Below are 27,721 nucleotides of genomic sequence, written 5' to 3'. Positions count from 1 at the left end.
TTGGTGTGAATGCTGCAGATGGTTGCGAGGCTGCGTCAGGCATGGGCTGGGAACCCAGAGACTGTAAGAAATAGGAAGCAAGAGAAAGAAAAAGACACGCCAGCCAGTACTAGTGCAGCATTGAATGATTTTCATTAAAAAGCAAAGTTTGTAAAAAAAATGCATGCACTCACATTGTGCTCAGTAGGTTGGGGGCTTACCCCGTCCAGCATGGGAACAGGCAAAAGCATAAAAAACAGACCCTGACAAGGTTTCTTGGGCTGAAGCACCCCTCCCCTCCTCATTACCTCTTATTGGTGGCCACCAGTGCATAGGAGGAATCCCTTCAGTTCTCCCACATAGAGGAGTTTATCTCCCATGGTTGAGACATTAGGTTTTTTCATTCTATTACTAGGGTAGGACCCACTAATTTGGGGTACTTTGTTGCAGTAAGTGGGCTTAGCACTATAGGACCATATAGTGTGACCAAACCCCCGTGTTTTTGAATATGTTCAGGCGTATTTAACTACCCTTGCAGGATAAATGTCATTTTTGCATGTGTGTGCTGTAATCTGTTTTGTACTTGGGATGTAATGCCACGAGCGCTTTGTGTCAGCGGAGAGCTGAAGCCTCAAGGGATCTCAGGAGAATGCTGGCTGGATTGTTCGGCATAGAGGTGACCCGGAGCTGCCACACAGAGGATCCCCCGCCTACCGTTGTGTTGGCCAAACAGAACGCGTTTCGGAAGTTAAACTACGCCTCCTTCGTCAACATTGCTTTTTAATAAAATAATTTAATGCTGCACTAGTACTGCACTGGCGCTTCTTTTTCTTTCTCCTGCTTCCTATTCCTCAATGTTTTCCATGTCTAAAGGAGACAGTTCCACTCCCACCTCAGATAGAGATGATGGACATGGAAGAAGAAGAAGCCTGGCAGTTTTGGGCTCTGGACAGGGATGGCTGTATTAGGCTACTGAGATGCCCTAAACATTCTGACAGTTGCTGAGAAACCCACCTTGGTTAGATAGGTCGCAAATTGCATATCTGACATAGAGCTAGAATTGGATGCAGAGACCAGTGTTACACTAAGGTCTTGTTCTGGTAAATGTGTATACTATTCAGCAGTCACTCATCAGTGTGCCACAAGTAGTTGCATGCTTGCTACAAGGCTACAACATACTGTCTGATAACACGATGAACCTGTCTTACCATTCCACATCACTTTGCCCTTCATGGTTGGAATAATCCAGGGGGCCCCATTGTAAGGGTCTGGGAACCATAGGAATGAATCACAGATCTGGACCTATACAACACCATTTGGCTAATTACACTCCGTGTTGAGGTGAGCACCCAAACAAGATCCAATGCCCATAGAAATATTACAGCATGGGGTCTGGGAATGGTTTCCAAGTTATTACCAAGGTTGTACTGTTTTATAGGCACTGCTTTCTCTGTTATAGTATACGGCAGTGAAAAGCTGATTGAAGAATTCAAAGTAAATAAAAACTAGTTAGGCATTGACTCCTCTTTATAAAGGAGATGAGGTCTAACACTTAAAGCCCACTAGCAAAAAACGGAGGTCTCACAGAGCAGGGTAGGAAAATAGCAGTACACTTAAGAAGGCTTGTCCAAAAGCTTTGTCAGTGTCCAATCAGATGAAGGTAGCAGCCTATAATCCAGGATTTGTGAATATCTAGCCCGTGCACTGTACTGTTGAATTAGGATAAAATGTTTGGCTTTAGATAAACATTAACTTGACTTTCTGACTTGCAATATTTCCTGAATGGTCTTAAGCAGTTGACTTGCAATTCACTTATACATTTCAAGACTTTGTTCTTTAGCAGGTGCTTAAGTTTGGTATTGTAATAGCAGATGAGTCATTTTTGTGTCCATGTGTCGGATGACCAGTACACAAATTGAAATACCTTTCAACACAGAGGAACACTTGAAATAACTTTCCGGTCTCAGGAACCCCTGCTAAAAAATGACTATATCTACAGCTCATGATACATTTGTGTGATGGTCATTGGGAAGAATCACCCCCTTACAGATAGCTAAAAAGGTCAATGGTGTCAGTGGGAACTTATCTGAGAGGCAAAAATTGCTCAAGGACTCCTAGCAACCTCTGGAGGAACCCTGGTTTAAAGAGTTCGTAGAGAGGTCAGTGACAAAATATGTCTATCGAAAAAGAAAAGAAAAACAGAAGTACTTACTCACGGACTCGCACAGTGTGAGAGTGCTCAGCACAGGATGGAGTGATGGAAACAGACAGCCCACGTCTGCCATCTAATGCAGGAAGAGATACCAGAGTCACAATGTGTGGTGATCGTGAGACTGGAGAGTCAATCACTGGCGTCAATGAGATTTGATAGTAGCATGGTCCACTGTGACAAACATGAGAAACACTTATCGTTATTTGTCTTTACACGTGACTCTTTTCCTGAGTTCAGTTTTAAATCCCCTTGTTTTATTTTTTTCACCTTTAAATATAAATGGTATGTGAATACCTTCTGTTTTATGAAGGAATGTTGTACTTAAAGTGTATCTAAATCCATGAAAATAAATGAAATATATCAAACCTTGCCAATCCTTAGATGTATTGGCTGTGTTAGTTTTCTTTTTCCAGTCTTTTTCCCCTTTATTTTCACCTGGTGATCCTTCTAGTAACACGCATGCCATCTTAGGGTGGCTCTGTTACTTATTTATGGAAACATCTGGGGTCTATTAGAACCTGGATGTCTCCATTATACTGCAGTGAAGCTAATGAAACACAGATTGTATTCCATCAGCTGCTTCCCCAGGCAGCAATCCAGATAAAGGACAGCGCTGGACCAGGAAGTCACATCATACATGTCGCTTTGTGGTCCATTCACATTAGGGAGGAACAACAAATGGATTCTGGTTGCACTCCCTCTGCTCCATCCAGAGACACTCCCCATGACCTGCCAGGTGGGACAGCAGAGCCCAGTGTACATGGCGGGGAGGGGGGTCACACGGGGAAAGGTTGTGGAGGTGACCGGACTGCCTTATAACCGCTTTTGTCACTTTCACGTGGAAGCCAACAGTCGGCTTTGCAAATGTGCACACACTCCCAGCCGGTATAGCATCTGGGGTTGTAGTGGTTAACAGAAAATAAAGGATTTTGCTTTTTTTTTTAATTGATGGACTTTTTTCTTTCTTCTATTAAAAAAAAAAAAAAAAAAAAAAAAAACAGTGGTTATTAAATACCACTAAAAGAAAGCTCTACCTGTCTAAAACAAATTACGGTATATAAAATCAATTTGGCTACATTGGTGCATTACAGAGTGATTGTCAGTGATTATCAGAGCACTGAAAAATGGCAATGATGGGGTATTACAGGCTGGTACTGGTATACAAAGAAATGAAAAAATATTAGATATTAGACCACCAGGTAAAAGTAAAGTTAAAAAAAGAAAACAAATGCAGTTCCCACATCTAAGCATTGGTGAGCCACAATATATTAAATTTGTGTTTTTGGGTTTAGATACGCTTTAACATTATTACCTATTATCAGGACTTTTTGGCCCTGTAATTTTATATACCAGTAGTTATTCTGTCTCAATGTTCTCCAAATCCTACTCCACAGTTTTATCATGCAATGAATGATTTGATCTAACAACTGTATGCCAGTTTGATAAATAGGTATGAGGTACTATGAACGGAATGCTTTGCACAACTTGCCAAGAGGGAATAAAGGTATTGTTTGCAGGGCTCCTACAGTCTCTAAAGATGAGGAAAACAAACTCTTCTTTGGATTCATTATTATGAAAAATGACATGAAAATATCTTCTGTTTTAGTAAAGCAATTTTGTGTCTTTTACAGAAATTTAGTACAATCTTTGTATTATTTAACTTTTTGTCACCTATTATTTCCGGAATTTGATATTATTTCCATGTACAACAGAGTAACATTTAAAAAACAAGTCCAGTATGTTGTCTTTAGCCCCCAAAATAAATGTTTTCTGTCTTACCAGTACAATTTGGACCTTTCCACTAGAGCATATGTCTCTCCATCACCAATGAAAGCGCTACATCGTGAACACAAGAAGCATTCTGGATGATACTTGTGCTCTCCCGCTACCTGTAAAAGCAAAAATATAATTTGATGAAAACTGCACAAGAAGCATCAATTTCTGCGGACAACTTTTAGTCTAGGTTCACACTATGAACTGAATGTGAATTGCACAAGAATCGCACCACATTTACATGCCATTCAGTGTGGTGCGAATGAATGCGCTCAAATGGCACTGCATCACACCAAAAAGGTGCAGGTGCCTTTTTGGAGCTGCACCGCAACTGCATTGCATGGTTGTTTTGTACCATGCGATCCGGTGCGGGCAAACTGCACTGTAACTAAGATGCGTTTGGGGGGTCATTAACTTTGTATTGATACCCACAGCAGATTGCAAACACAGTGCAATTGAAATGTGGTGCAGGAAACTGCATATGTGTGAAACGGGGGTTATAGCGTTTCGGAATCTTGGGCAGAATCACACAATTCTGCCTGAGTTTCCAGAATCCCAGCGTTTGCACTGCCATTATTTCTTAAGGGCACTCGAAACATGGTGTGATTTTTCCCATGACTGTCGTGCAAAAAAAGCACAAAGGTTGCAGCAAAAAAATGCAGCACCAAACATGCCTGGCTCAGTGCCAAAATTTGTTACTTGGGCTTCTGTGGTGTATTTCTGGAGAGGAGGAAGGCCCATTTAAAATGAATGAGGCCGCTTTAAAAATCTCACTACAAAATCGTGCAAAAAAGAAAAAGAAAGGTGACGCTGCAGCTTCTCTACGTGTCGCTCAGGTGTGAACTTAGCCTAACAGACGTGTTATAATAAAATGTTTTAGATGCCATTAGCACACAGAAGGACTCAAACTCTTTGGCCTTGGGGGCAGATACCAAGACTAGTACTTTCATGGCAATAACAGATTTCTGTGAGTTAAAATAAAGTGTACAATAGAAAGTGTGTCATGGTGTCTTATTGATTGGTGGGCGTAGGGAACGCTGAGTGTTGCCAATAGCTATGGTTTATTGTTACAGGCATTTTCACATCAGTTCATTTTGCAGCTCTCAGAATTCAGTCACTTGACATCTCAGAGCTGCAAAAGCAGTTGCCGCTGAGAGACTTCTCTTTGTCGGGCGTGGTGATCACAGGACTGCAAGCAGGTATCGATCATACGCAGCATGTGTCACCGACTGTGAGTCATTTCTGAATGTATCACCACTCAAGGCCACCAACATATCTTATTATCACACAACCCCTACCTCCCTCAGCCATGTTCTCCCCTGCAGTAGCATTTGTAAGCTGTAGTATACAGTATCTCACAAAAGTGAGTACACCCCTCACATTTCTGTAAATAATTTATTATACAGTAAACCTTGGTCTGCAAACATAATTAGTTCCAGAAACATGCTTGTAATCCAAAGCACTTGTATATCAAAGCATTTTTTTACAGGGTATAAAAGAGAAGAGAGGCGCCTCTAAGTGTAGAAATAAGTTGCTAAATGTTGTACCTTCGTTAAATGTAACCATATTGCTACACTTAGAGGCTCCTCTCTTCTTTTTTATACTCAGTTGTGACATGACGCTACTCTTATATCAAGACATCACTTGTATATCAAGGCAAAATTTATTAAAACATTTTGCTTGTCTTGCAAAATGCTCTCAAACCAAGTTACTCTCAAACCAAGGTTTTACTGTATCTTTTCATGTGACAACACTGAAGAAATTACACTTTGCTACAATGTAAAGTAGTGAGTGTACAGCTTGTGTAACAGTGTAAATTTGCGGTGTTCTCAAAATAACTCAACACGTGTCTAAACCACTGGCAACAAACGTGAGTACACCCCTAAGTGAAAATGTCCAAATTGGACCCAAAGTGTCAATATTTTGTGTTTCCACCATTATTTTCCAACACTGCCTTAACCCTCCTGGGCATGAAGTTCACCAGAGTTTCACAGATTGCCACTGGAGTCCTCTTCCACTCCTTCATGACAACATCACAGAGCTAATGGATGTTAGAGACCTTGCTCTCCTCCACCTTACATTTGAGGATGCCCCACAGATGCTCAATAGGGTTTAGGTCTGGAGACATGCTTGGCCAGTCCATCAATTTTACCATTGACTTTTTTAGCAAGGCTGTGGTCATCCTGGTGGTGTATTTGGGGTTGTTAATGTTATCATGTTGGATCACTGCCCTGTGGCCCAGTCTCCAACTGGTCTGAGCACTAACAGGCTGACCCCCCCACCCATTCAACCTCTGCAGCAATGCTGGCAGCACTCATACGTCTATTCCCCAAAGACAACCTCTGGATATGATGCTGAGCACATGCACTCAACCTCTTTGGTTGACCATAGCGAGGTCTGTTCTGAGTGGAACCAGTCATGTTAAACCGCTGTATGGTCTTGGCCACTGTGATGCAGCTCAGTTTCAGGGACTTGACAATCTTCTTATAGTTTAGGTCATCTTTATGTAGATCAACAATTATTTTTTTCAGATCCTAAGAGAGTTTTCTGCCATGAGGTGCCATGTTGAACTTCCAGTGACCAGTATGAGAGAATGATATCAAATGTAACACATCTGCTCTCCATTCACACCTGAGACCTTGTAACACTAATGAGTCACATGACACCGGGGAGGGAAAATGGACAAATGGGTCCTTATTTGGACATTTTCACTTAGGGGTGTACTCAATTTTGTTGCCAGCAGTTAAGACATTAGTGGCTGTGTTGAGTTATTATGAGGGGACAGCAAATTGACACGGTTATACAAGCTGTACACTCCCTACTTCTTCAGTGTTGCCACATGAAAAGATATAATAAAATATTTACAAAAATGTGAGGGGTGCACTCACTTTTGTGAGATACTGTATTTAGCATGGTCTTGATAAAATGTATTATTTTTGTATCATACACTGCTTCATATTAAAAAAAAGATATACATATCACAAGGCTGACAATAGAACCATGGTTTCTGAAAGAGATTTGCATGTACTTGACATTGACACGGTATTAAAGCGGGGGTTAACCCTAAAAAAAAAATTCTAACATTACATCCAGCATACGAACTACATTTACAGTACCGATTTAGTGTGATTTTCTCCCCGGCTTCTGATTCCCGCGGGACTGGGTGTTCCTATCCCTGGGTTAGATGATGGACGTGTTGTGAAAAAGTTCCCATGCTGCGAGACGGTGCTATACGGCGCCTGCGCCCGCCATGTAGAGCTGACTGCGTAGGCGCCGTATAGCGCCGACTCGCAGCTCGGCTATTTACAGAAAACTGGTGACACGCCTTGTGCGACAGGGGAACTTTTTCACAACACGTCAATCATCTAACCCAGAGATAGGAACGCCCAGTCCCGCGGGAATCAGAACCCGGAAGCCGGGAGAAAATCACACTATATGGTATGCACGGCAAAAAAAAAAAAAAGACCTGCATACTGTAAATGTCGTTCGTATGCTGGATGTAATGTTGGAATTTTTTTTTAGGGTGAACCCCCGCTTTAATGAGCCTTCTGAATTTACGCTGAGAGGCTTGAGGCTTTATGCTCCTGGGTTCACCTACAATAGCTATACAAAATCCAGTTTTAAATTGGCAAAATGAGTAACAATCTACATTTGCATGCTTTTATGGTTCTGCTTGCGGCGTTTGTAAGTAAAATTGTCACGTATATGAAAGATCTGGGTCTGTAGTAACATCCTGCTTCTGTTAATTTCAGGTACCAACTAACATTTACACAAAGTGCAACTCTTAAGCCTCATACACACGATCAGATTTTCATCGGACAAAGCGTAGGACTTTTGTCCAAAGGGCGTTGTCCAGGAACTTGTATTGCATACAAAACGGCAAAGAATTGTCAGCCAACAAACACAAAACAACGTGTTTTTTCAGCTCTTTAGTGCCACCCTTTGGGCAATTTCTGCTAATGTTGTGTTATGGTGAGCATTGGTTCTGAGCATGCGTGTTTGCACTTTGGAGTTTTGTCCGAAGGACTTCTGTACACTCGATCGGATAATCTGACAACACACATTTGTTGGCGGACAATTTTAAAGCATGCTATCCCACAATTGTCCGCGGAAAATCCGACAACAATTGTCCGATGGAGCATACAAACGGTCGGATTTTCTGACAACAGCCTGTCATCACACAATTCCTGTCGGATAATCCGATCGTGTGTACAAGGCTTAACCAATAATAATTTCTGCTGCAATGAAACCACCTGTGAGCCTTTAGCATAGGGAATGCTACAACTCACAATCACAACAACACACAGAAACAAGAAGTATATATGCAAGACCTTTAGAAGGTGCCAGTTGATTTTTACTGTACGTACCATTACTAGTCCTTTAGTTATATGCTCTAAGCAACCCTGACACATGCCACCAAACCGTGCCCAGTAGTGCTTTTTACAGAACAGTCTTCCATCCTTTTCATAGTACCGATGGGACAAAGACACACCACAGTCACTGCATCTGTAAAAGAGGAATCATATCACTATTAAAATAAGCAAATGAACATAAATATGATTAAAGTAATGCATCCTATGCATTAACCACTTTAGCCCCAGAAGGATTTACCCCTTTAATGACCAGGCCATTATTTGCAATACGGCACTGCGTCACTTTAACTGACAACTGCGCGATCGTACGACGTTGTACCCAAACAAAATTGATGTCCTTTTTTTTTCACACAAATAGATCTTTCTTTTGGTGGTATTTAATCATCTCTGCGGTTTTTATTGTTTGCCCAATAAACAAAAAAATACTGAAAATTTTGAAAAAACAACAACAAAATTTTTTATATTCTGCTTTAATACATATCTCCAAAAAATATATAAAAAAAGAAATGTATTCACCAGTTTAGGCCAAGATGTATCCTTCTGCCTATTTTTGGTAAAAAATGGCAATAAGTGTATATTGATTGCTCTGCGCGAAAGTTATAGTGTCTACAAATTATAGGATAGATTTATGGACTTTTATTTATTTATTTTTACTGGTAATGGCGGCAATCTGTGATTTTTAGCGGGATTGCGACATTGCAGCAGACAAATCTAACCCTGCGTGATACTTTTTGGGGACAGTGAGCAGTGCTAAAAAAATGCACTGATCAATGTGTAAATAACACTGGCAGTGAAGGAGTTAACACTAGGGAGCGATAAAGGAGTTAATTGTGTTCCCTGGGTGTGTTCTAACTGTGTGGGGGATGGGCTTACTGGGACAACACAGAGATCGCTGTTCCTAAATACTAGGAACAGCTGATCTCAGTATTGTCCCCTGTCAGAATGGGGATCCGCCTTGTTTACATAGGCAGATCCCTGTTCTGCCTCTCTGTACCGCGATCGTGGGTGGCCAATGGACATTGAGTCCACCAAACTTGCGGGCACGCTCACCACGGCCCGCGCGTGTGCCCACTTTATCTAATGCATGGACCGACATACAGGTATCAAGAGGGACCCGAGAAGAGGGGGATCTGCATTGTGCAAAATCATACAGGTATGTCGGTTCGCGCAGCCGGGCTGCCCTGCCACAGTATATGTGCGGTGGGTGATCTAGAAGTGGTTAAGATAAAAAAAACTCCCTAATACTTACCTGAGCCCCATCTAGATCCAACAATGTTGCAGCAGTGTTTTGGCTGCCCAGGACGCCCCTCCTCATTGGCTGAGACAGCACTGCGGCACCATTGGCTCCCGCTGAATGAAAGTCAGTTAGCCAATGAGGAGAGAAAGGGGGTGGGACACACAGAGCTGCAGCTCAGCTCGGATGCACTCAACAGGAGGGAGCGCACTGAAGAGGGACCCGAGAAGAGGGGGATCTGCTTTGTGCAAAATCATTAAACAGAGCAGGTAAGTAAAACAAGACTTTAGTTTCACTTTAACTTTTTTATATGAGTGACTTTTTAAATGAAAACAATTGCAATTTTCCAAGAAAGTACCACTAAAAATGTATACCATAGTCCTATAGAATTATCTATCACTCATGAACAGTGCAATCTATTGTTGCATTTTGAAGTATACCTGTCACGACAGAGATGGCTGGTTGTGTGTGATCTAATACTTCTGAGTTAAAGACAGGGAGGGAGAGGGAGATATACTAAAATTGGAGCACTCAGCATCTGGTGCAGCTGTGCATGGTAGCCAAACAGCTTCTAACTTTACTGAAGAGAAAGCTGCTCCAGGTGAGCACATTAGCCATCCATCCACAGCATGGCCGGAGTTTAGATGAAGGTGCTTGCCCAGCTCATCTGCAGATACACAATCAAAAGAAATGCAGTATTCGCCTCAACATTTCACCTTTATTGATCCTTCATGCAAAAGACAGCACAGACAGTGCGGGGTACAGAGAAAGTTGACATGTTTCACCCTGTGACTAAAGCTTACTCATAACTCCAGCTAGGTAATAAGTAAGTGCTATTCACAGCGCAAATCGCGTGAACTTTACCCCGCACTGTCAACAGCCAGACAACCAGCAGTTCCAAAAGACCAGTTCAGCAATGGCAACCGACATATTTCTCTTGGGATAGATTTCCTTAAAGAACATCTATCATTAGAATTTTTTTACAGTTTTTTTCCCCACCATGTTTTTAAATTCAAATTAGTTATGAGTACTGACCTTCCTGCCGATCAGACAACAGCTATGAAGGAGATGGCTGACCTAAATACGGGCAATTAGACATACACAACAATAGGATGTATAGTTTGGGGCTTTCCCATCTTATGGACAGCATTTAAAATTTTCCCAACCAGCAGGACATAGCGACAGCATTAATGTGCACATTCCACTAAACTTATGGTAAAAATGTATTAAAACATAGTAAGATCTAGTAAATACTTGCTTCTGAAACTGCAGTTCCTTATACCGGACACTAGATGGTGCCTACTGTATGTAACACTGCTCCAAATTTGGCAATCCTGACCTGCCCACAACCGAGGGTAGAGTACAGAACTGTCACTTTTCACCTCAACTAAACAAAGGACCCTTCATCTATGAACCCTGTGTATGTAAATAGTGTATATTATTGTTCTCTAGATATCAGAGTCTAAACAATTCCTTGTTATTAAAATAGATAAACACCTAAAAAAAGCCAGTTGCTCGTTGCTCTTGGACAAAATCACACAATCAAAAAATACTGGTTAAAAGGAAGGCTTGCTGCAAACCACACCAATGTAGAAACTTTTTCCAACATACCACACTTGCTATACACCAAATATTTATGTTTGCTGAAAGAATTTGGCCTTAGGTGACCGGTACATCTAAGATGTACTCTGGAATATCAAGCCTAAGATTTCCTCATTAAACTGGATCCAGGAGCTTTGTATGTTTGATTACATGCAACAACATGTAACATGTGAAACCAGTCACTCTGCTATTAATGCATTCCAGAACTCTGTAGCTGTGCTGAAATGACACATATCAAGAAATGTACCTTCATTGGTAATCTACTTTAGTCCTAGAAAACAGACAATTATGCAGGGTCAGTAGAAGGGCGCTGGCTGTATTCTGCTTCCTGCATCACAATAAGGCTGGGTTCACACTATTGCCGCATGCAGCTCACAGCAGGGGTCTGGTGCGTCCCAGTTTACCATTTCAGCCTTAATTTTTGGGCTGATTTTGGACCTGAAACAAACCAAAAGATGCACAGAACTCCTATGCAAATTCACACCGGACCTGCAGAGGAGATATGTTAACCGGCTCCATAAAGAGCCAGTTTTCTATCGAGCAATACCCCGTGTCCAACACACCGCGCATGCGCAGATCATCGGAGGCATTATCTGACGACCCGCTAAGCATAGAGAGAGAATTGAATGGTCAGATTCTGCCTCACTGTTGCAGGGCGGGTTTTGGCTGTATTGAACGGTGTGTTTTCTGTCTTTTGCACAGCGGGTTGAGTGTGTTAAATTCCCATCCAATTCGCATAGGTGTGAACCCAGCCTCAAACTTATTAGGCTGGACTGCATATGACTGGTGGCCGCAAGAGACGTACTAGAATTGCCTTTTTTTCAACAGGGTTCCTGAATTTGAGGCTGTTCGGAGAGTGTTCCAACATCACCAACACGTGTATTATGCATAACCAGCCTGAAGGCATCTAAAAAAGGGAGTATAAAAACAGCATAAAATACAGCTGGGGAAGGGTCTCCAAACAGCATGGAGATGGGGGACAGCAAGGAGGGGACTTGAATTAGGCTTTTGGCTGGAATGAACCTTTAAAAAAAGAACTTTGAGCAGAACACCGCAGCCCAAAACACATGTCAAAAAGCAATTTATCTGGGCTTTTCTCTAATTTTTTGGTATTAAAAAGAAAGTTCACAAGTTTATACAGCAGAAAAAAAAAATATGTGACTAAATGCTGCATCTACAGTATCTCACAAAAGTAAGTAGACCCCTCACAGTTTTGTAAATATTTTATTATATCTTTTCATGTGACAACACTGAATAAATGACACTTTGCTACAATATAAAGTAGTAGTGAGTGTACGGATTGTATAAATTTGCTGTACCCTCGAAATAACACACAGCCATTAACCACTTAAGACCCGGACCAATATGCAGGTAAAGGACCTGGCCCCTTTTTGCGATTCGGCACTGCGTCGCTTTAACTGACAATTGCGCGGTCGTGCGACGTGGCTCCCAAACAAAATTGGCATTCGTTTTTTCCCACAAAAAGAGCTTTCTTTTGGTGGTATTTGATCACCTCTGTGGTTTTCATTTTTTGCGTTTTAAACAATAGAGGGACAATTTAAAAAAAATATATATATATTTTTTACTTTTTGCTATAATAAATATCCCCCAAAAAATATATAAAAAAACATGTTTTTCCTCAGTTTAGGCCGATACGTATTCTTCTACATATTTTTGGTAAAAAAATAAAAAATCGCAATAAGCGTTTTATAAACAAAATTAATAGCGTTTACAAAATAGGGGATAGTTTTATGGCATTTTAAATAATCAATTTTTTTTTTACTACTAATGGCGGCGATCAGCGATTTTTTTCGTGACTGCAACATTATGGCGGACACATCGGACACTTTTGACACATTTTTGGGACCGTTGTCATGTTCACAGCGAAAAGTGCTATAAAAATGCACCGATTACTGTGAAAATGCCACTGGCAGTGAAGGGGTTAACCAGGAGGGGGCGCTGTAGGGCTTAAGTTTGTACTAAGGGAGTGTTCTTACTGTGGGGGGCGTGGCTGTGCATGTGACATCACTGATCGTCGTTCCCTAACACAGGGAACAGATGATCACTGACAGCCACACTAGGAAGAACAGGGAAGGTTTGTTTACACTCACCTCTCCCAGTTCTTCCTCTCTGTGACCCGATCACGGGACACCGGCGGTGATCGGGTCCGCGGGCGTGGTCACGGAGGACAGGACTGGGTCGCGAGCGCGCCGCCGGTGGCGCGCTAGCGACCCTCAGCTGGGCATCTTAAAGGGGTTGTACCTGTACGCCCATGTGCCCAGCCGCGCCATTCTGCCAACGTAAATAGTCGTGCGGCGGTCCTTAACCGGTTAATAAGTGTAAAGTAATATCCGCGCTTAATAAAAATAAAAAATAAAACAGCAGCTAAGCACTATAACCCAGATATTGGGTACTAAATCAAATGTGAAAATATAAAGTACAGCATTAAAAATGTAATTCAAAGTAATGCATATGTGAATATGGCATATGACAACTGTAAAATGCGAATACGCAAAAGTAGCTGCAACTACTATACAATAATGATTTCATATAGGGATGTCCCGATACTAGTATGGGTACCGATACCGAGCATTTCCCGAGTACTTGTACTCGGGGGAAATGCTCCGATGCTTCACCCGATAACTGGGCAGTCAGGTATCGGGTGGTGGGGGGAGTTACAAGTCTTCTCCGTGCTGTCTTGTCCCCCCGTGCTGTCTTGTCCCCCTCCGTGCCGATCTCCCCCCCGTGCTGTCTTGTCCCCCCGTGCTGTCTTGTCCCCCTCCGTGCCACTCTTCCCCGTGCTGTATTGCCCCCCCTCCGTGCCGCTCTCCCCCCATGCTGTCTTGTCCCCCCATGCTGTTTTGTCCCCTGTGATGTCTTGTTCCCCCTTGATGTAATTTCTCCCCCTCCGTGCCGATCTCCCCCCGTGTCATCTTCTCCCCCTCCGCGCCGTTCTCCCCCGTGCCGTCTTCTCACCCTCCGTGCCACTCTCCCCCCTTGCCGTCTTCTCTCCCCTCTGTGCCGCTCTCCCCCCTCAATTTGTCAGGATGGAGAGCGGAGGTAGGAGCTGCTAAACCTGGCTCCTACCTTTTCCGAATGGACAGAGTCAGTGATCACTGATTCTGTCCATTCACATAACTGAGCGTCGTAACCTGTGTTTACGATGCTTCAGTTTATGAATGGAGAGGAGCTTCTCTCCATTCATTCAGCTGAGGCTGCAGAGAAAGGGACTGGGGAATCTGTGTCCTTAGTCCCTTTCTCTGTCTTAAAGGGGAGATGTCAGAGGTCTGTTAAGACCCCTGATATCTCACCAAAGCCCCCCCAACAGGGCTGATTAAAAAACAGGAAGGAAAAAAAATTGCAATAAATAATTTAAAAAAATAAAATGTAAATAATAATAAAAATAAAAAAACACACTGACTATACACTAACCCCCCCCCCCCCCCCTCTAAAACAAAAAAAAAATCACTGTAAAAAAAAATGTGACATGACATTAAAAAAAAGGTATCGGTATTCGGTATCGGCGAGTACTTGAAAAAAAGTATCGGTACTTGTACTCGGACTCAAAATAGTGGTATCGGGACAACCCTAATTTCATATGTGACCAACATAATACATAAATATACACATTATATTATAAAGTGCAATAACATATAAAGTGCCACATAATAAATCATTTGACAGTGCGAATGTGAAAAGTTCATTAATGGAAGAGATCCCACGAGAGATATGGAGCCTGTATCAAATCCTTGACCACGTGATACCCGTGTCACCACAGTTGAGGTAAAAGGTTTACCGGAAAACCAGCAACCACCCATATTCAGGGGGGGTCACAAAGCGCTTGTTGGATCAGGGATCCCATAAAAGGATGTTCAGATGTCCTGAGAGTCTCCCACCAGAAGCCTCCACATACATCGGGCGATGGTCAGACCAGATTAGATAAGATATACCCAATACCAGGAAGTGCAGATATGCAAAGAAACAAAGACTTCAATAGCGCAGTATTGTCTCTTTATGGTATGTTTAAATGTAAGTATTGCAGTGCTGCATACAAGCATTCTGACTCGAAACACGTGTAAGCGATTGTGCATGAGCAGAGTGTGTGAGCGTAGCGTCCCGATGATCGTTTCATCATATGTGTCATGTGATTTGTTAGTGTTACAAGGTCTCAGTTATGAATGGGGAGCATGTGTGTTAAATTTGGTGTTATTGCTCTCACTCTCTCATGCTGGTCACTGGAAGTTTAAAATGGCACCTCATGGCATAGAACTCTCTGAGAATCTGAAAAAAATAATTGTTGCTCTACATAAAGATTGCCAAGACCCTGAAACTGAGCTGCAGCATGGTGGCCAAAATGATACAGTGGTTTAGCAGGATGGGTTCCACTCAGAACAGGCCTCGCCATGGTTAACCAAAGAAGTTGAGAGCACGTGCTCAGCGTCATATCCAGAGGTTGTCTTTGGAAAATAGATGTATGAGTGCTGCCAGCATTGCTGCAGAGGTTGAAGGGGTGGGGGCTCAGACTGTCTATGCTCAGACCATACGCTGCACACTGCATTAAATTGGTCTGCATGGCTGTTATCCAAGAAGGAAGCCTTTTCTAAAGATGATGCATAAGAAAGTCCACAGTTTGCTGAAGATAGGCAGACTAAGGACATGAATTAGTGGAACAATTTCCTGTGGTCTGATGACACCCAGATAAACGTATTTGGTTCAGATGGTGTCAATCGTGTGTGGCGGAAACCAGGTGAGGAGTACAAAGACAAGTGTGTCTTGCCTACTGTCATGGTCTGGGGCTGCATGACACTGGGGAGCTACAGTTCATTGAGGGAACCATGAATACCAACATGTACTGTGACATACTGAAGCAGAGCATGATCCCCTCCCTTCGGAGACTGCGCCGCAGGGCAGTATTCCAACATTACGACCCCAAACACACCCCCAAGATGACCACTGCCTTGCTAAAGAAGCTGAGGGTAAAGGTGATGGACTGGCCAATCATGTCTTCAGACCTAAACCCTATTGAGCATCTGTGGGGCATCCTCAAATGGAAGGTGGAGGAGCGCAAGGTCTCTAACATCCACCAGCTCTGTGATGAAGGAGTGTAAGAGGACTCCAGTGGCAACCTGTGAAGCTCTGGTGAACTCCATGCCCAAGAGGGTTAAGGCAGTGCTGGAAAAGAATGGTGGCCACACAAAATGTTGACACTTTGGGCCCAATTTGGATATTTTCACTTAGGGGTGTACTCAATTTTGTTGCAAGCAGTTTAGACATTAATGGCTGTGTGTTGAGTAAATTTTGAGGGAACATCAAATTTACACTGTTATACTTAACATTTTAGAAAAGTTTAATTTCTTCAGTATTATCACATGAAAAGATATAATAAAATATTTACAAAAATGTGAGGGGTGTACTCACTTTTTTGAAATTCTGTAGGTCTTCTAGGTACAATTTAGTCATAACAGATATCTAACAGTATCAAATTTTCTTTATCAGATACTATAAGTGAAGTGATTTCCAGGGAACTAACTTGTTAGGCTACCACTGCGCTTTAAAATCAAAAAGGAAAAAAAAAAAGGATAATTTTTCCAATAACACATTCTTAAATATGACAGAGTAATAAAACAAGAGGCTGGTTACTGCTCCCCTGGATCTATGTCACCATAAACTATTTCTCAGGTCCTGAATATCTGGCTAGTGTATAAGTGTATTGTTCATTTATATGCTGCAGAGATCTCAGTAATTCTGGCATCAATCCCCAACATGCCAGATGGCCATTTGGCAATCTAATATAAAGGTAAATAAGGGCTTTAAGTCAATTATTTCTGTTGATACGTTTTTAAAACTGTTGCTTATTTTATTTTTTACCATGTGCATATTTCTGTCTATCACAGTAATCAGTCACTGTACAGCCCACCCCTGGGGTTTTGTTTTCCTCTTGAATGGAAAAAATATATATATCTTTTTTTTCCTTGCTAGAGGAGAAATGTGAAAACAAAGAAAGTGTGTGTAAAATAAATAAAAGAAGAAAGAAAGTAAAATAAATAGGTCATGGTCAGAGTTTATGGTCAAAGGTCACAGGTTAAGGTCAGTATTTTAGTTTAGTTTAAAAAAAAGAGCATTTTTTAATTGGTATCTGTGTCAGTGTGTTTTAAGTAGGATAAAAAAAATAAAAAAATAACGAAATTTGCACTTATGTTTCTGGGCCCTACTACGGGTACAAACGTCAAATAAAACATACACATATGTGCTATAACTGTAATCGTCAGGAGCAGGAGAATACATTTTGGGTTGTTCTTTGAAAGTAGGTTATTGTCATACCAATAAATACACAGCTAAATAAAAAACAAATATATGTGCCAGTTTTCTTTTGATAAAAAAATAAAATAAAAAAAACCCCAGGAGATATCATTACCATTTACTAACAACAGAAAGCCCAATTTGTCCTGAAAAAAACCCCAGGTATAATTGCCCTGGATAGACTTAGGGCGATAATATCTATACAGTGTCAAAGTTGCTAAACTGTGTTCAGGCCTTAGGATTTATTTTACCATCTGTCAAATTGATCAATTGATCATCCCCGTGGGGACCTCAGTCCCGCCCTATGGGCGGTGTCCTCCACGGAGATGTTTCTCTCTGGACACCCGCCCCTACATCGCGGGATATCATTGCCTGACGCATGCGCAGACCATCGCGCCGACGTCATGGACACGCCCACACCCAGTGACGCCCTCCATCAGCGTCTGCTGACACTGTCAGCTGTTCGGCCAGGAGGTATAAAGGCAGACATTCACTTGCCTGCCGGTCAATGGACGCTGGACCCCGGGTCTCCTGTGGGCTTACCCGGCTCACAGTAAGACCTTTCACCTCCTGTTTAATATACTTCGCCACCTGTTCCCAGTCTTCCCACCTACCTACAAACCCCCCCCCCCCAACCCATCTCCCCTCTCCCCCTTCCTTCCCCCCCCTCCTCCTATTCCCTCCTCCCTTCCCTTCCCTCTTCTCCAAACCCCCCCTTCCCTCCCCATACAACCCTCTCCTCCCCCCCCCCTCCTCAATCATCACCATCTCACCTAATTTTGCTTCTCTTGTCCAGGTGCCACTGGATGGCGTCACCACCCTGACGCCCTTATGGGACCCTATGTGGTCCCCCCCCCCCCCTCGGGGGTCCACTACCCTGGTCCCCCTCGCGGAGGTCATTTGTGGCCCGATATCTCAATTTGGGCCCTCGTTCCCGGGGCCCCCTATTCACACAACACTTCCTTGCATTCAAGGTAAATCTTTTTACATTCTTCACCTTTTTTTCACTTTGCTACCTTGGTGCACTTTTTTATTTGGTTCCTGGTTGACCTCACCCCCTACCCCCCTCTCCTACCCCTTTTTCTTACCCTCCTCCCCCCCCCTTTTTCACCCCTTTGGTTGCCAATTCCTTCCCATTATCACCCCTCATCACCTCCTTGACAACCTTCACATCACTTTTAATATCATCACCGGTCCACACCAAGTTTTGCACCTCAACATCCCCCCCCACCTACAACCCCCACCCCCCCATCCGAAGCTGGGGCCGATCATACTAATAATTTTTTACCCTACTTACTTGTTAGAAGGTCCATTCGCCCACACACGTACCACCTGTCCGCCACTTGGGACCCCATGTGGTGGTTACCGTCCTCCCCGCTGGTCCGGCGAGGGAGGCTTTTAGGTGAGCAGCAGAGTCTTTGTGTTCCCCAACCTAATTTTTGCAATTGTTGTTTATGTATTATTGTTTGACCCTTGTCATTTTAATTTTAACTGTAGATGCTCTTCTGATGAAGCGGCTGAAGCCGCGAAACTAGTTAAGAGGCCTGATATGACTTCCAAACCCATTATGCTTCTCCCCCCTGTGGGGACTACTATACTGGTGCTATGTTGGTCATATATTGTTTGTATTTTTTAACCCTGTACCCCCCTTGTGTCTTTATTGATACTGTACCCAATAAAAATGTTTTTTATTATCCACTTGTTTCCTTGTACACTGTATACCAATGCTACTAGTACCGCGATAGTCCAACAATGGCCCACAACTCCCCCCTATTTGGCTCTTTGGTTTGGGGACCTCGGAGCCAAACCCTATTCACCCCTGGGGTTTTGTTTTCCTCTTGAATGGAAAAAAAAAATATATTTTTTTTTTCCTTGCTAGAGGAGAAAGGTGAAAACAAAGAAAGTGTGTGTAAAATAAATAAAAGAAGAAAGAAAGTAAAATAAATAGGTCATGGTCAGAGTTGATGGTCAAAGGTCACAGGTTAAGGTCAGTATTTTAGTTTAGTTTAAAAAAAAGAGCATTTTTTAATTGGTATCTGTGTCAGTGTATTTTAAGTAGGATAAAAAAAATAAAAAAATAACGAAATTTGCACTTATGTTTCTGGGCCCTACTACGGGTACAAACGTCAAATAAAACATACACATATGTGCTATAACTGTAATCGTCAGGAGCAGGAGAATACATTTTGGGTTGTTCTGTGGAAGTAGGTTATTGTCATACCAATAAATACACAGCTAAATAAAAAACAAATATATGTGCCAGTTTTCTTTTGATAAAAAAATAAAATAAAAAAACCCCAGGAGATATCATTACCATTTACTAACAACAGAAAGCCCAATTTGTCCTGAAAAAAAACCCAGGTATAATTGCCCTGGATAGACTTAGGGCGATAATATCTATACAGTGTCAAAGTTGCTAAACTGTGTTCAGGCCTTAGGATTTATTTTACCATCTGTCACAAAGGAGTTAAAGATCATTGCATGCAAAACAATTTGATTTTTGAATTGGTCTTTAATGACAAAAGCAAGAGTTTCTGCTGAATCAGAAAATCAAATGCTTATTCTATTGACAAAGAAGAACACTGTGCCTTTAAGAAACAGCTGTGTCATCCTATTGTCCTGGTTCATGCAGAGACCGTGCTGGCCAAACATAAATAACTGTGGGAACCTGCATTACAGCAGCCTGCAGCTCTTTCCTCTATGGAAGCATACATTACAGCTCATGCATTCTAATAGCTGACAATGATGCAGACTACAATTCTATCAAGAAAAAAATACGTGCGCTGGACTGACAGTTGTGTACACACCAGTATCAGCTGCAGTTAACATGCAATTAAGAGTGAAGGATTGATTTGTGTTACTGAAATCAATGTGATTATAATAAGATGGTGGGCTACAAGGAGTTAAATCTCCCAGCAGCAAACTGAGTGTAGCCCTAGTCTAAGAGAACCCATCGGACATCACCTAAGACCCCTTTCACACTGAGGCAGTTTTCAGGCGTTTTATCGCTAGAAATAGCCTCTAAATAGCGCCTGAAAACTGCCTCCCATTATTTTCAGTGCGTTTTTTTACACTGGGGCGGTGCGCTTGCGGGATGTTAGAAAAAGTCCTGCAAGCAGCATCTTTGGGGCGATTTGGGAGCGCCGTATGCGCCCTGCCCATTGAAATGAATGGGCAGTGCTTCCAAGCGCCCCAGTGTGAAAGGGGTCTTACGGTCCTGGGCTCATGCAGCAGTTTGTTGTTTAGGTTACTTGCCTCTTACATTTTAGCATCCCATTATCACATACGTTTTTTCAATGGGGGAGATTTACTAAAACTGAAGAGTGCAAATCTGCATAGTAACCAATCAGCATCCAGGTTTTATTTCCAAAGCTTGATTGAAGAAGCTGAAAATAGAAGCTGATTGGCTATCCATGCACAGCTGCACCAGATTCTGAGTGCACCAGTTTCAGTATATCTATCCCAATGTGTCTAGTGTTAAGACGCTCTAAAGCAGGGATCGCAAACTGGTGGCCCTCCAGCTGTTGCAGAACTACAATTACGATGATGCATTGCAAAACTGACAGTTACAAGCATAAATTCCATAGGCAGAGGCATGATGGGACGTGTAGTTCCGCAACAGCTGGAGGACCGACTGCCAGTTTGAGACCCCTGCTCTAAAAGGAGCAGTTTGTTGTGGTGGTATATGACCTATAGACAGGAGCAGACTGACCATTGGGGCACTCTGGCACTGCCCGAGGGCCCCATGCCACTAGGGGGCCCCATCAGGGTTGCCAGCCTCAGTAAAACCAGGGACAGTATGTAAAAATCTGTATTTTTTTTACATTTGTCCCTGAAATGTCCCTTACCAACATTCTTTTGGTCTAAAAACCCCAAGATTATAGCTGCCCCGCCTCTCCAGTACCTTCTCAGTGTGTGTATGTATACTGCGTGTGTGTGTGTACTGTGTGTCTGTATGTGTATTCTGTGTGCATGTATACTGTGTGTGTATATTGTGTGTCTATACTGTGTATGCATACTGTATGTGTGTGTGTGTATACTGTGTGGCCCCATAATCTCCTATTGCCCGGGGACCCCATAATCTCCTATTGCCCGGGGGCCCCATGAGTTGTCAGTCTGCCCCTGCCTATAGAGCAGCAAAAAAATAAGTATATAAAGGCGATACCTATATACACATACAAACTATGTAAACTAAAAAAAGTGAATGCTTGATGAGAATGCACTAATGATTACATGTATAAACAAACAAACAAAAAAAAAGCCATACACTATTATGTAATGTGTATAGAGTTAATAGTGTGTAACCTTTCCTGTGCAAAATAAAAGACACTCCATAAACAAGAAGTGATGTTGCATGTAATGAAAAGGAAGTGGTTTGTCTGGTTTCTGTAGCTGTGTAGTAAAGTAAAAATCCTTGCCTCTGCTATCCCCCTATATACAGGTATGAACATTTTAAGAGTTTAGTTCACCTTAACCACCTCAGCTCCGGGAGGTTTTACCCTGTTCATGACCAGGCCATATATTTTTCTATTTAGCACTGCACTTCTTTAACTGGTAATTGTTAGGTCATGCAACGCTGTACCCAAACAAAGTTTATGAGATTTTTTTTAAAACACAAATAGAGCTTTCTTTTGGTGGTATTAGAGCCCCTCTGGGTTTTTATTTTTTATTATGTAAATCAGCCCTCAAAATTTACACTCGCCTGCTCGCATTTTGCGAGTAAATTTTGAGGGCTTGCGAGTGTGGGCTGCCTGGGAGCAGGGGGGCGAGCAAGGAGAGGAGCCGCCGCCGCCTGGTTGTTCAAAGCGCGGGGAACATAACAGCTTTCAATTCAATAGCTGTGTTTGCCGCCGCGCGCCGCCATATACAGCCCCTCCCCCTTGTCTGGGCACTTTGATAGACAGATCACCCATCCCAGGATTGGACGGGTGATCTGTCTATCAAATTTTCCCGGACAAGGGGGAGGGGCTGTATATGGAAGCGCACGGCGGGGAACACAGCTATTGAATTGAAAGCTGTTATGTTCCCCGCAATTTGAACAACCAAGCGGCGGCTCCTCTCCTCTCACTCAGCACAGGTGGTGGCTGCTATGGGGACACTTGGCTGCAATGGGGACACTGGCTGCAATGGGGACACTGGCTGCTATGGGGACATTTGGCTGCGATGGGGACACTGGCTGCTATGGGGACATTTGGCTGCGATGGGGACACTGGCTGCTATGGGGACATTTGGCTGCGATGGGGACACTGGCTGCTATGGGGACATTTGGCTGCGATGGGGACACTGGCTGCGATGGGGACACTGGCTGCGATGGGGACACTGGCTGCGATGGGGACACTGGCTGCGATGGGGACATTGGCTGCTATGGGGACACTGGCTGCTATGGGGACACTGGCTGCTATGGGGAAACTGGCTGCTATGGGGACATTTTGCTGCATTGGGGACATTTTGCTGCATTGGGGGCACTGGCTGCTATGGGGACACTGGCTGCATTGGGGACACTGGCTGCTATGGGGACATTTGGCTGCAATGGGGACATTTGGCTGCAATGGGGACATTTGGCTGCAATGGAAACACTGGCTACTATGGGGACACTGGCTGCTATGGGGACACTGGCTGCTATGGGGACACTGGCTGCTATGGGGACACTGGCTGCTATGGGGACACTGGCTGCTATGGGGACATTTTGCTACATTGGGAACACTGGCTGCATTGGGGACATTTTGCTGCACTGGGGACATTTTGCTGCACTGGGGATACGTGGCTGCATTGGGGACACGTGCTGCATTGGTAGACATGGGCAGGCTGCATTTTTGGGCATGGATAAAGTTGTTGTTAATATTTATTTTTATAACTTAATTCTGCATAAAACATTTAAGTGTCATTTCATGAGATAATTTATGAGGGCGTGTCTAGGGGCGGAAGTGACAGAACGGAGATCTGCCTGTGTAGGGGAGATCACACAGATCCCATCTTTCTGCTATGCAGGAAGACGAATCTGTGTGTTGTCCCAGTGAGCCCTTCCCCCATACAGTTAGAACACACAGTGAGGGGACACATTTAAGCCCTTGTCAGTAGTACAATAACAGTGCATATTTTTAGCACCGATTGCTGTAATAATGACAATGGTTCCCACAAAAGTATCAAAAATGTCTGTTAGAAGTCTGATCTGTCCGCCGCAATATCGCAGTCCCGCTAAAAATCGCAGATCACCACCAATACTAGTAAAAAATGTATAAATAATAAAAATGACATAAATCTATCCCCTATTTTGTAGACGCAGTAACTTTTGCGCAAACCAATCAATATACGCTTATTGGGATTTTTTTACCAAAAGTATGTAGCAGAATACAAATTGGCCTAAATTGATGAATACATTTTTTTTATGATTTAAAGGTTAAAGAAAACAAATATTGAATTTTGTTCAAAATTGTCGCTCTTTTTTTTGTTTATAGCGTAAAAAATAAAAACTGCAGAGGTGATCAAATACCACCAAAAGAAAGCTCAATTTGTAGGAAGAAAATGACATCAATTTTGTTTGTGTACAGCGTCGCACAACTGCGCAATTGCCAGTTAAAAGAACGCAGTGCCGTATTGTAGAAATTGGCCTGGTCATTAAGGGGGTAAATCCTTCCGTGGCTGAAGCGGTTAACCACTTAAGCCCCGGACCAATATGCAGCCTAAAGACCCAAGGTGTTTTTACAGTTCGGGACTGCGTCGCTTTAACAGACAATTGCGCGGTCGTGCAACGTGGCTCCCAAACAAAATTTACGTCCTTTTTTCCCCACAAATAGAGCTTTCTTTTGGTGGTATTTGATCACATCTGCGGTTTTTAGTTTTTGCGCTATAAACAAAAATAGAGCGACAATTTTGAAAAAAATGCAATATTTTTTACTTTTTGCTATAATAAATATCCCCCCAAAACATATATAAAAAACATTTTTTTCCCTCAGTTTAGGCCGATACGTATTCTTCGACCTATTTTTAGTATAAAAAATCACAATAAGCGTTTATCGATTGGTTTGCGCAAAATTTATAGCGTTTACAAAATAGGGGATAGTTTTATTGCATTTTTATTAATTTTTTTTTTTTTTACTACTAATGGCGGCGATCAGCAATTTTTTCATGACTGCGACATTATGGCGGACACTTCGGACAATTTTGACACATTTTTGGGACCATTGTCATTTTCACAGCAAAAAATGCATTTAAATTGCATTCTTTATTGTGAAAATGACAGTTGCAGTTTGGGAGTTAACCACAGGGGGCGCTGTAGGAGTTAGGGTGCACCTAGTGTGTGTTTACAACTGTTGGGGGGTGTGGCTGTAGGACTGACGTCATCGATTGTGTCTCCCCTATAAAGGGGATGACACGATCGATGCACCGCCATAGTGGAGCACGGGGAAGCCGTGTTTACATACGGCTCTCCCCATTCTTCAGCTCCAGGGAGCGATCGCGACGGAGCGGCTATAAACAAATAGCCGTGCCGTGGTCCCGGATCGCTCCCCGAGCGAACCCGACCGCCGCATGTAGCGGGGGGGGGGGGTACCGATCGGACCCCCCACCCGCTAATAGGCAAGGACGTACATTAACGCCCATGTGCCTGTACGTGCCATATTGTGGACGTACATTTACATGCGGAGGTCGGGAAGTGGTTAAAGAGTATGTAAGCCCAACATTTTATATTCCTGATATGTGCCTGCTGTACCATGTACTTGTATGAGAAAGTATCCTGTCCTCTTTGTAATGCTTCCTTTGTGTAAAATTGCTGGTGTTCCTGACAGTCCCTATGCTTTCCTATTAAAAACTGACCACACTAAGCAGGAAAGCACAGAGTGGTCAGTTCTCTAGCTGTGCTGGGAACTGAGTGTGCTCTCTTTCAATGATCAGACTTGTCCTGACACCCCCTGCACAGCCTTACACTGGCAAGCTCAATGTTCTGCTGCTTCTCCCTCCCACGATCTCTTAGGCGGCTGAGAACAGAGGGTATGTGATCACTAATTAAAAAAAAAAAAGGGTATTTATAATTTTTTATATATTTACACACATGTTTTACCTTTTATTTCTATTTTAAACTGAATAGGTTGTTTTACAAGGGAATCATTTAAAATCACTTTAAGGTAAACATATCCTTTACATGACTGACATAAAGCCATTGTTCTGCAGAGCTGCAATTATAGTGAAAGCTAAATGTTCCATTTGAATGCTGCCAAGACTAGGACCTCAAGTGGAAATGTTGGATACAAGACGTGGATGCTTTCATTTACCCCCTTTGTAGCTCTAAGCATGCAAAGCACATACTGAATTAGGAGAACCACATAACACAGAGTGAAAGTATGTCAACGCCAAGCTTAAAAGGGAATTAGAGCATCACCCCACTGATACATTTAAAGCCCTACTGACCCAGCGTACCACTTTGTACAGCATGGAGAAATATTTTACACATAACTCCTAATCCCACACACAGGCCAGCCTGTCAGCACCTCTTTGTTGTGTGCGACAGCTGATATCATGCTTGTGCTACGTAGATGAAACTACTTGGAAATCTATGAATACCGGTTAATTCATTGCTAATAATATCACTAGACTTCAAGAACAGCTATACTTTTAATATAAATATCAGATTAAAAAGTGTAATTGTTCAAAGTACCTAAAATCTTTCCAACACACCGCTTGTTCCAGCACTACACTCGCTCTGACCATTCGAAGCAGGTCAGGTGGATCAGCTGTTTACAGAGGAGAAATTGTAGGTGAAGCGAATGGTTCTACCAGGAGCATGCACCAAGGAGTTACCAGGGCAGGTATAGAAATTTGTTTCCCTTGCACAGTTCTGATAAAATATATTACTCTGGTGACTAAAGCCTCTTACACACCAGGTTGGAGCCGTTGTACTAAAAATCTGATGTTAGTACAGCGATCTCCCCTGCTGTGCTATTGTGTTCTGACAAGGGAACCCCAGCCACCCTGCCAGAACACTCCGGTCGTTGACTGAGAGCATCGATCGGCAGACATTTTTCGGTCGGACCGCCTGTCATACACGCAGGCCCGACATTCAGCCCATGTGTACTAGGCTTTAGGCCGGCCAACTACGGTTCGAATCGCGGCCGGTTCCCGAGCTTGGAACTAGAGGTCGACCGATATGGGTTTTTCTCTGGCCGATGCCGATATTTAGAAATCGGGGCAGCCGATGGCCGATATATGAGGCCGATTTTTGCGGCCGATATTTTGGGCCGATTTTTGGATTGGGATGCATTGTGGAGGAGGATGGATGGTGCTGGGCGTGGGTGGGAGATGCGTTGTGGAGGGGGAAAGATGGTGCTGGCTGTGCCTGGGGGATGCATTGTGGAGGGGGATGGCTGGATGTTGCTGGCCTTGGAGGGGGGATGCTTTGTGGAGGGGAAGAGATGGATGGTGCTGGCTGTGGATGGAGGGAGGGGGTGGATGGATGCAGCTGGCCGTGGGTGGGGGATGTATTGTGAAGGGGGATGGATGGAGCTGGCCGTGGGTGGGGGATGCATTGTGAAGATGGATGGAGCTGGCCGTGGGTGAGGGATGCATTGTAGAGGGGGGATGGATGGATGCAGCTGGCCGTGGGTGGGGGATGCATTGTGAAGGGGGATAGATGGATGGAGCGAGCTGGCCGTGGGTGGGGGATAAATTGTGAAGGGGGATGGATGGATGCAGCTGGCCGTGGGTGGGGGATGCATTGTGAAGGGGGGTGGATGGATGGAGCTGGCCATGGGTGGGGGATGTATTGTGAAGGGGGATGGATGGAGCTGGCCGTGGGTGGGGGATGCATTGTGAAGATGGATGGAGCTGGCCGTGGGTGAGGGATGCATTGTAGAGGGGGGATGGATGGATGCAGCTGGCCGTGGGTGGGGGATGCATTGTGAAGGGGGATAGATGGATGGAGCTGGCCATGGGTGGGGGATGTATTGTGAAGGGGGGTGGATGGATGGAGCTGGCCATGGGTGGGGGATGTATTGTGAAGGGGGATGGATGGATGCAGCTGGCCGTGGGTGGGGGATGCATTGTGAAAGGGGATGGATGGATGGAGCTGGCCGTTGGTGGGGGATGGATGGATGGAGCTGGCCGTGGGTGGGGATGGATAAAATGAGTGTGTATACAGGAGAGGTGTGTGCTCTAACATGTACACACTGTTCCCTCCAGCACTGTCCATTGGATGACACCTGTGAGCTCCCACGTGAGTTGGAGTACAATCACTAGAGAGCCGAGGCACCTATCAGA

General features: G+C 43.5%; 1 protein-coding gene across 2 annotated transcripts in view; it reads right to left on the bottom strand.

Moving 5' to 3' along the window:
- Positions 1–27,721, bottom strand: part of LIMK1 (LIM domain kinase 1) — a 176,620-nt gene that overhangs the window by 39,979 nt on the left and 108,920 nt on the right. For both annotated transcript variants that reach the window (XM_040338307.1, XM_040338308.1), the window contains 3 exons: positions 8,332–8,470; positions 3,971–4,080; positions 2,192–2,362 (listed from right to left, as the gene is read on the bottom strand). In XM_040338307.1, the coding sequence (XP_040194241.1) occupies positions 2,192–2,362; positions 3,971–4,080; positions 8,332–8,470 (420 nt within the window). The remainder of the gene's footprint in view (positions 1–2,191; positions 2,363–3,970; positions 4,081–8,331; positions 8,471–27,721) is intronic.

Source organism: Rana temporaria, chromosome 2, assembly GCF_905171775.1.
Source record: "Rana temporaria chromosome 2, aRanTem1.1, whole genome shotgun sequence".
Classification (NCBI taxonomy): Eukaryota; Metazoa; Chordata; class Amphibia; order Anura; family Ranidae; genus Rana; species Rana temporaria.
The sequence above is the reverse complement of the archived record's forward strand: the minus strand, read 5'-3'. Positions and strand labels throughout refer to the sequence as shown.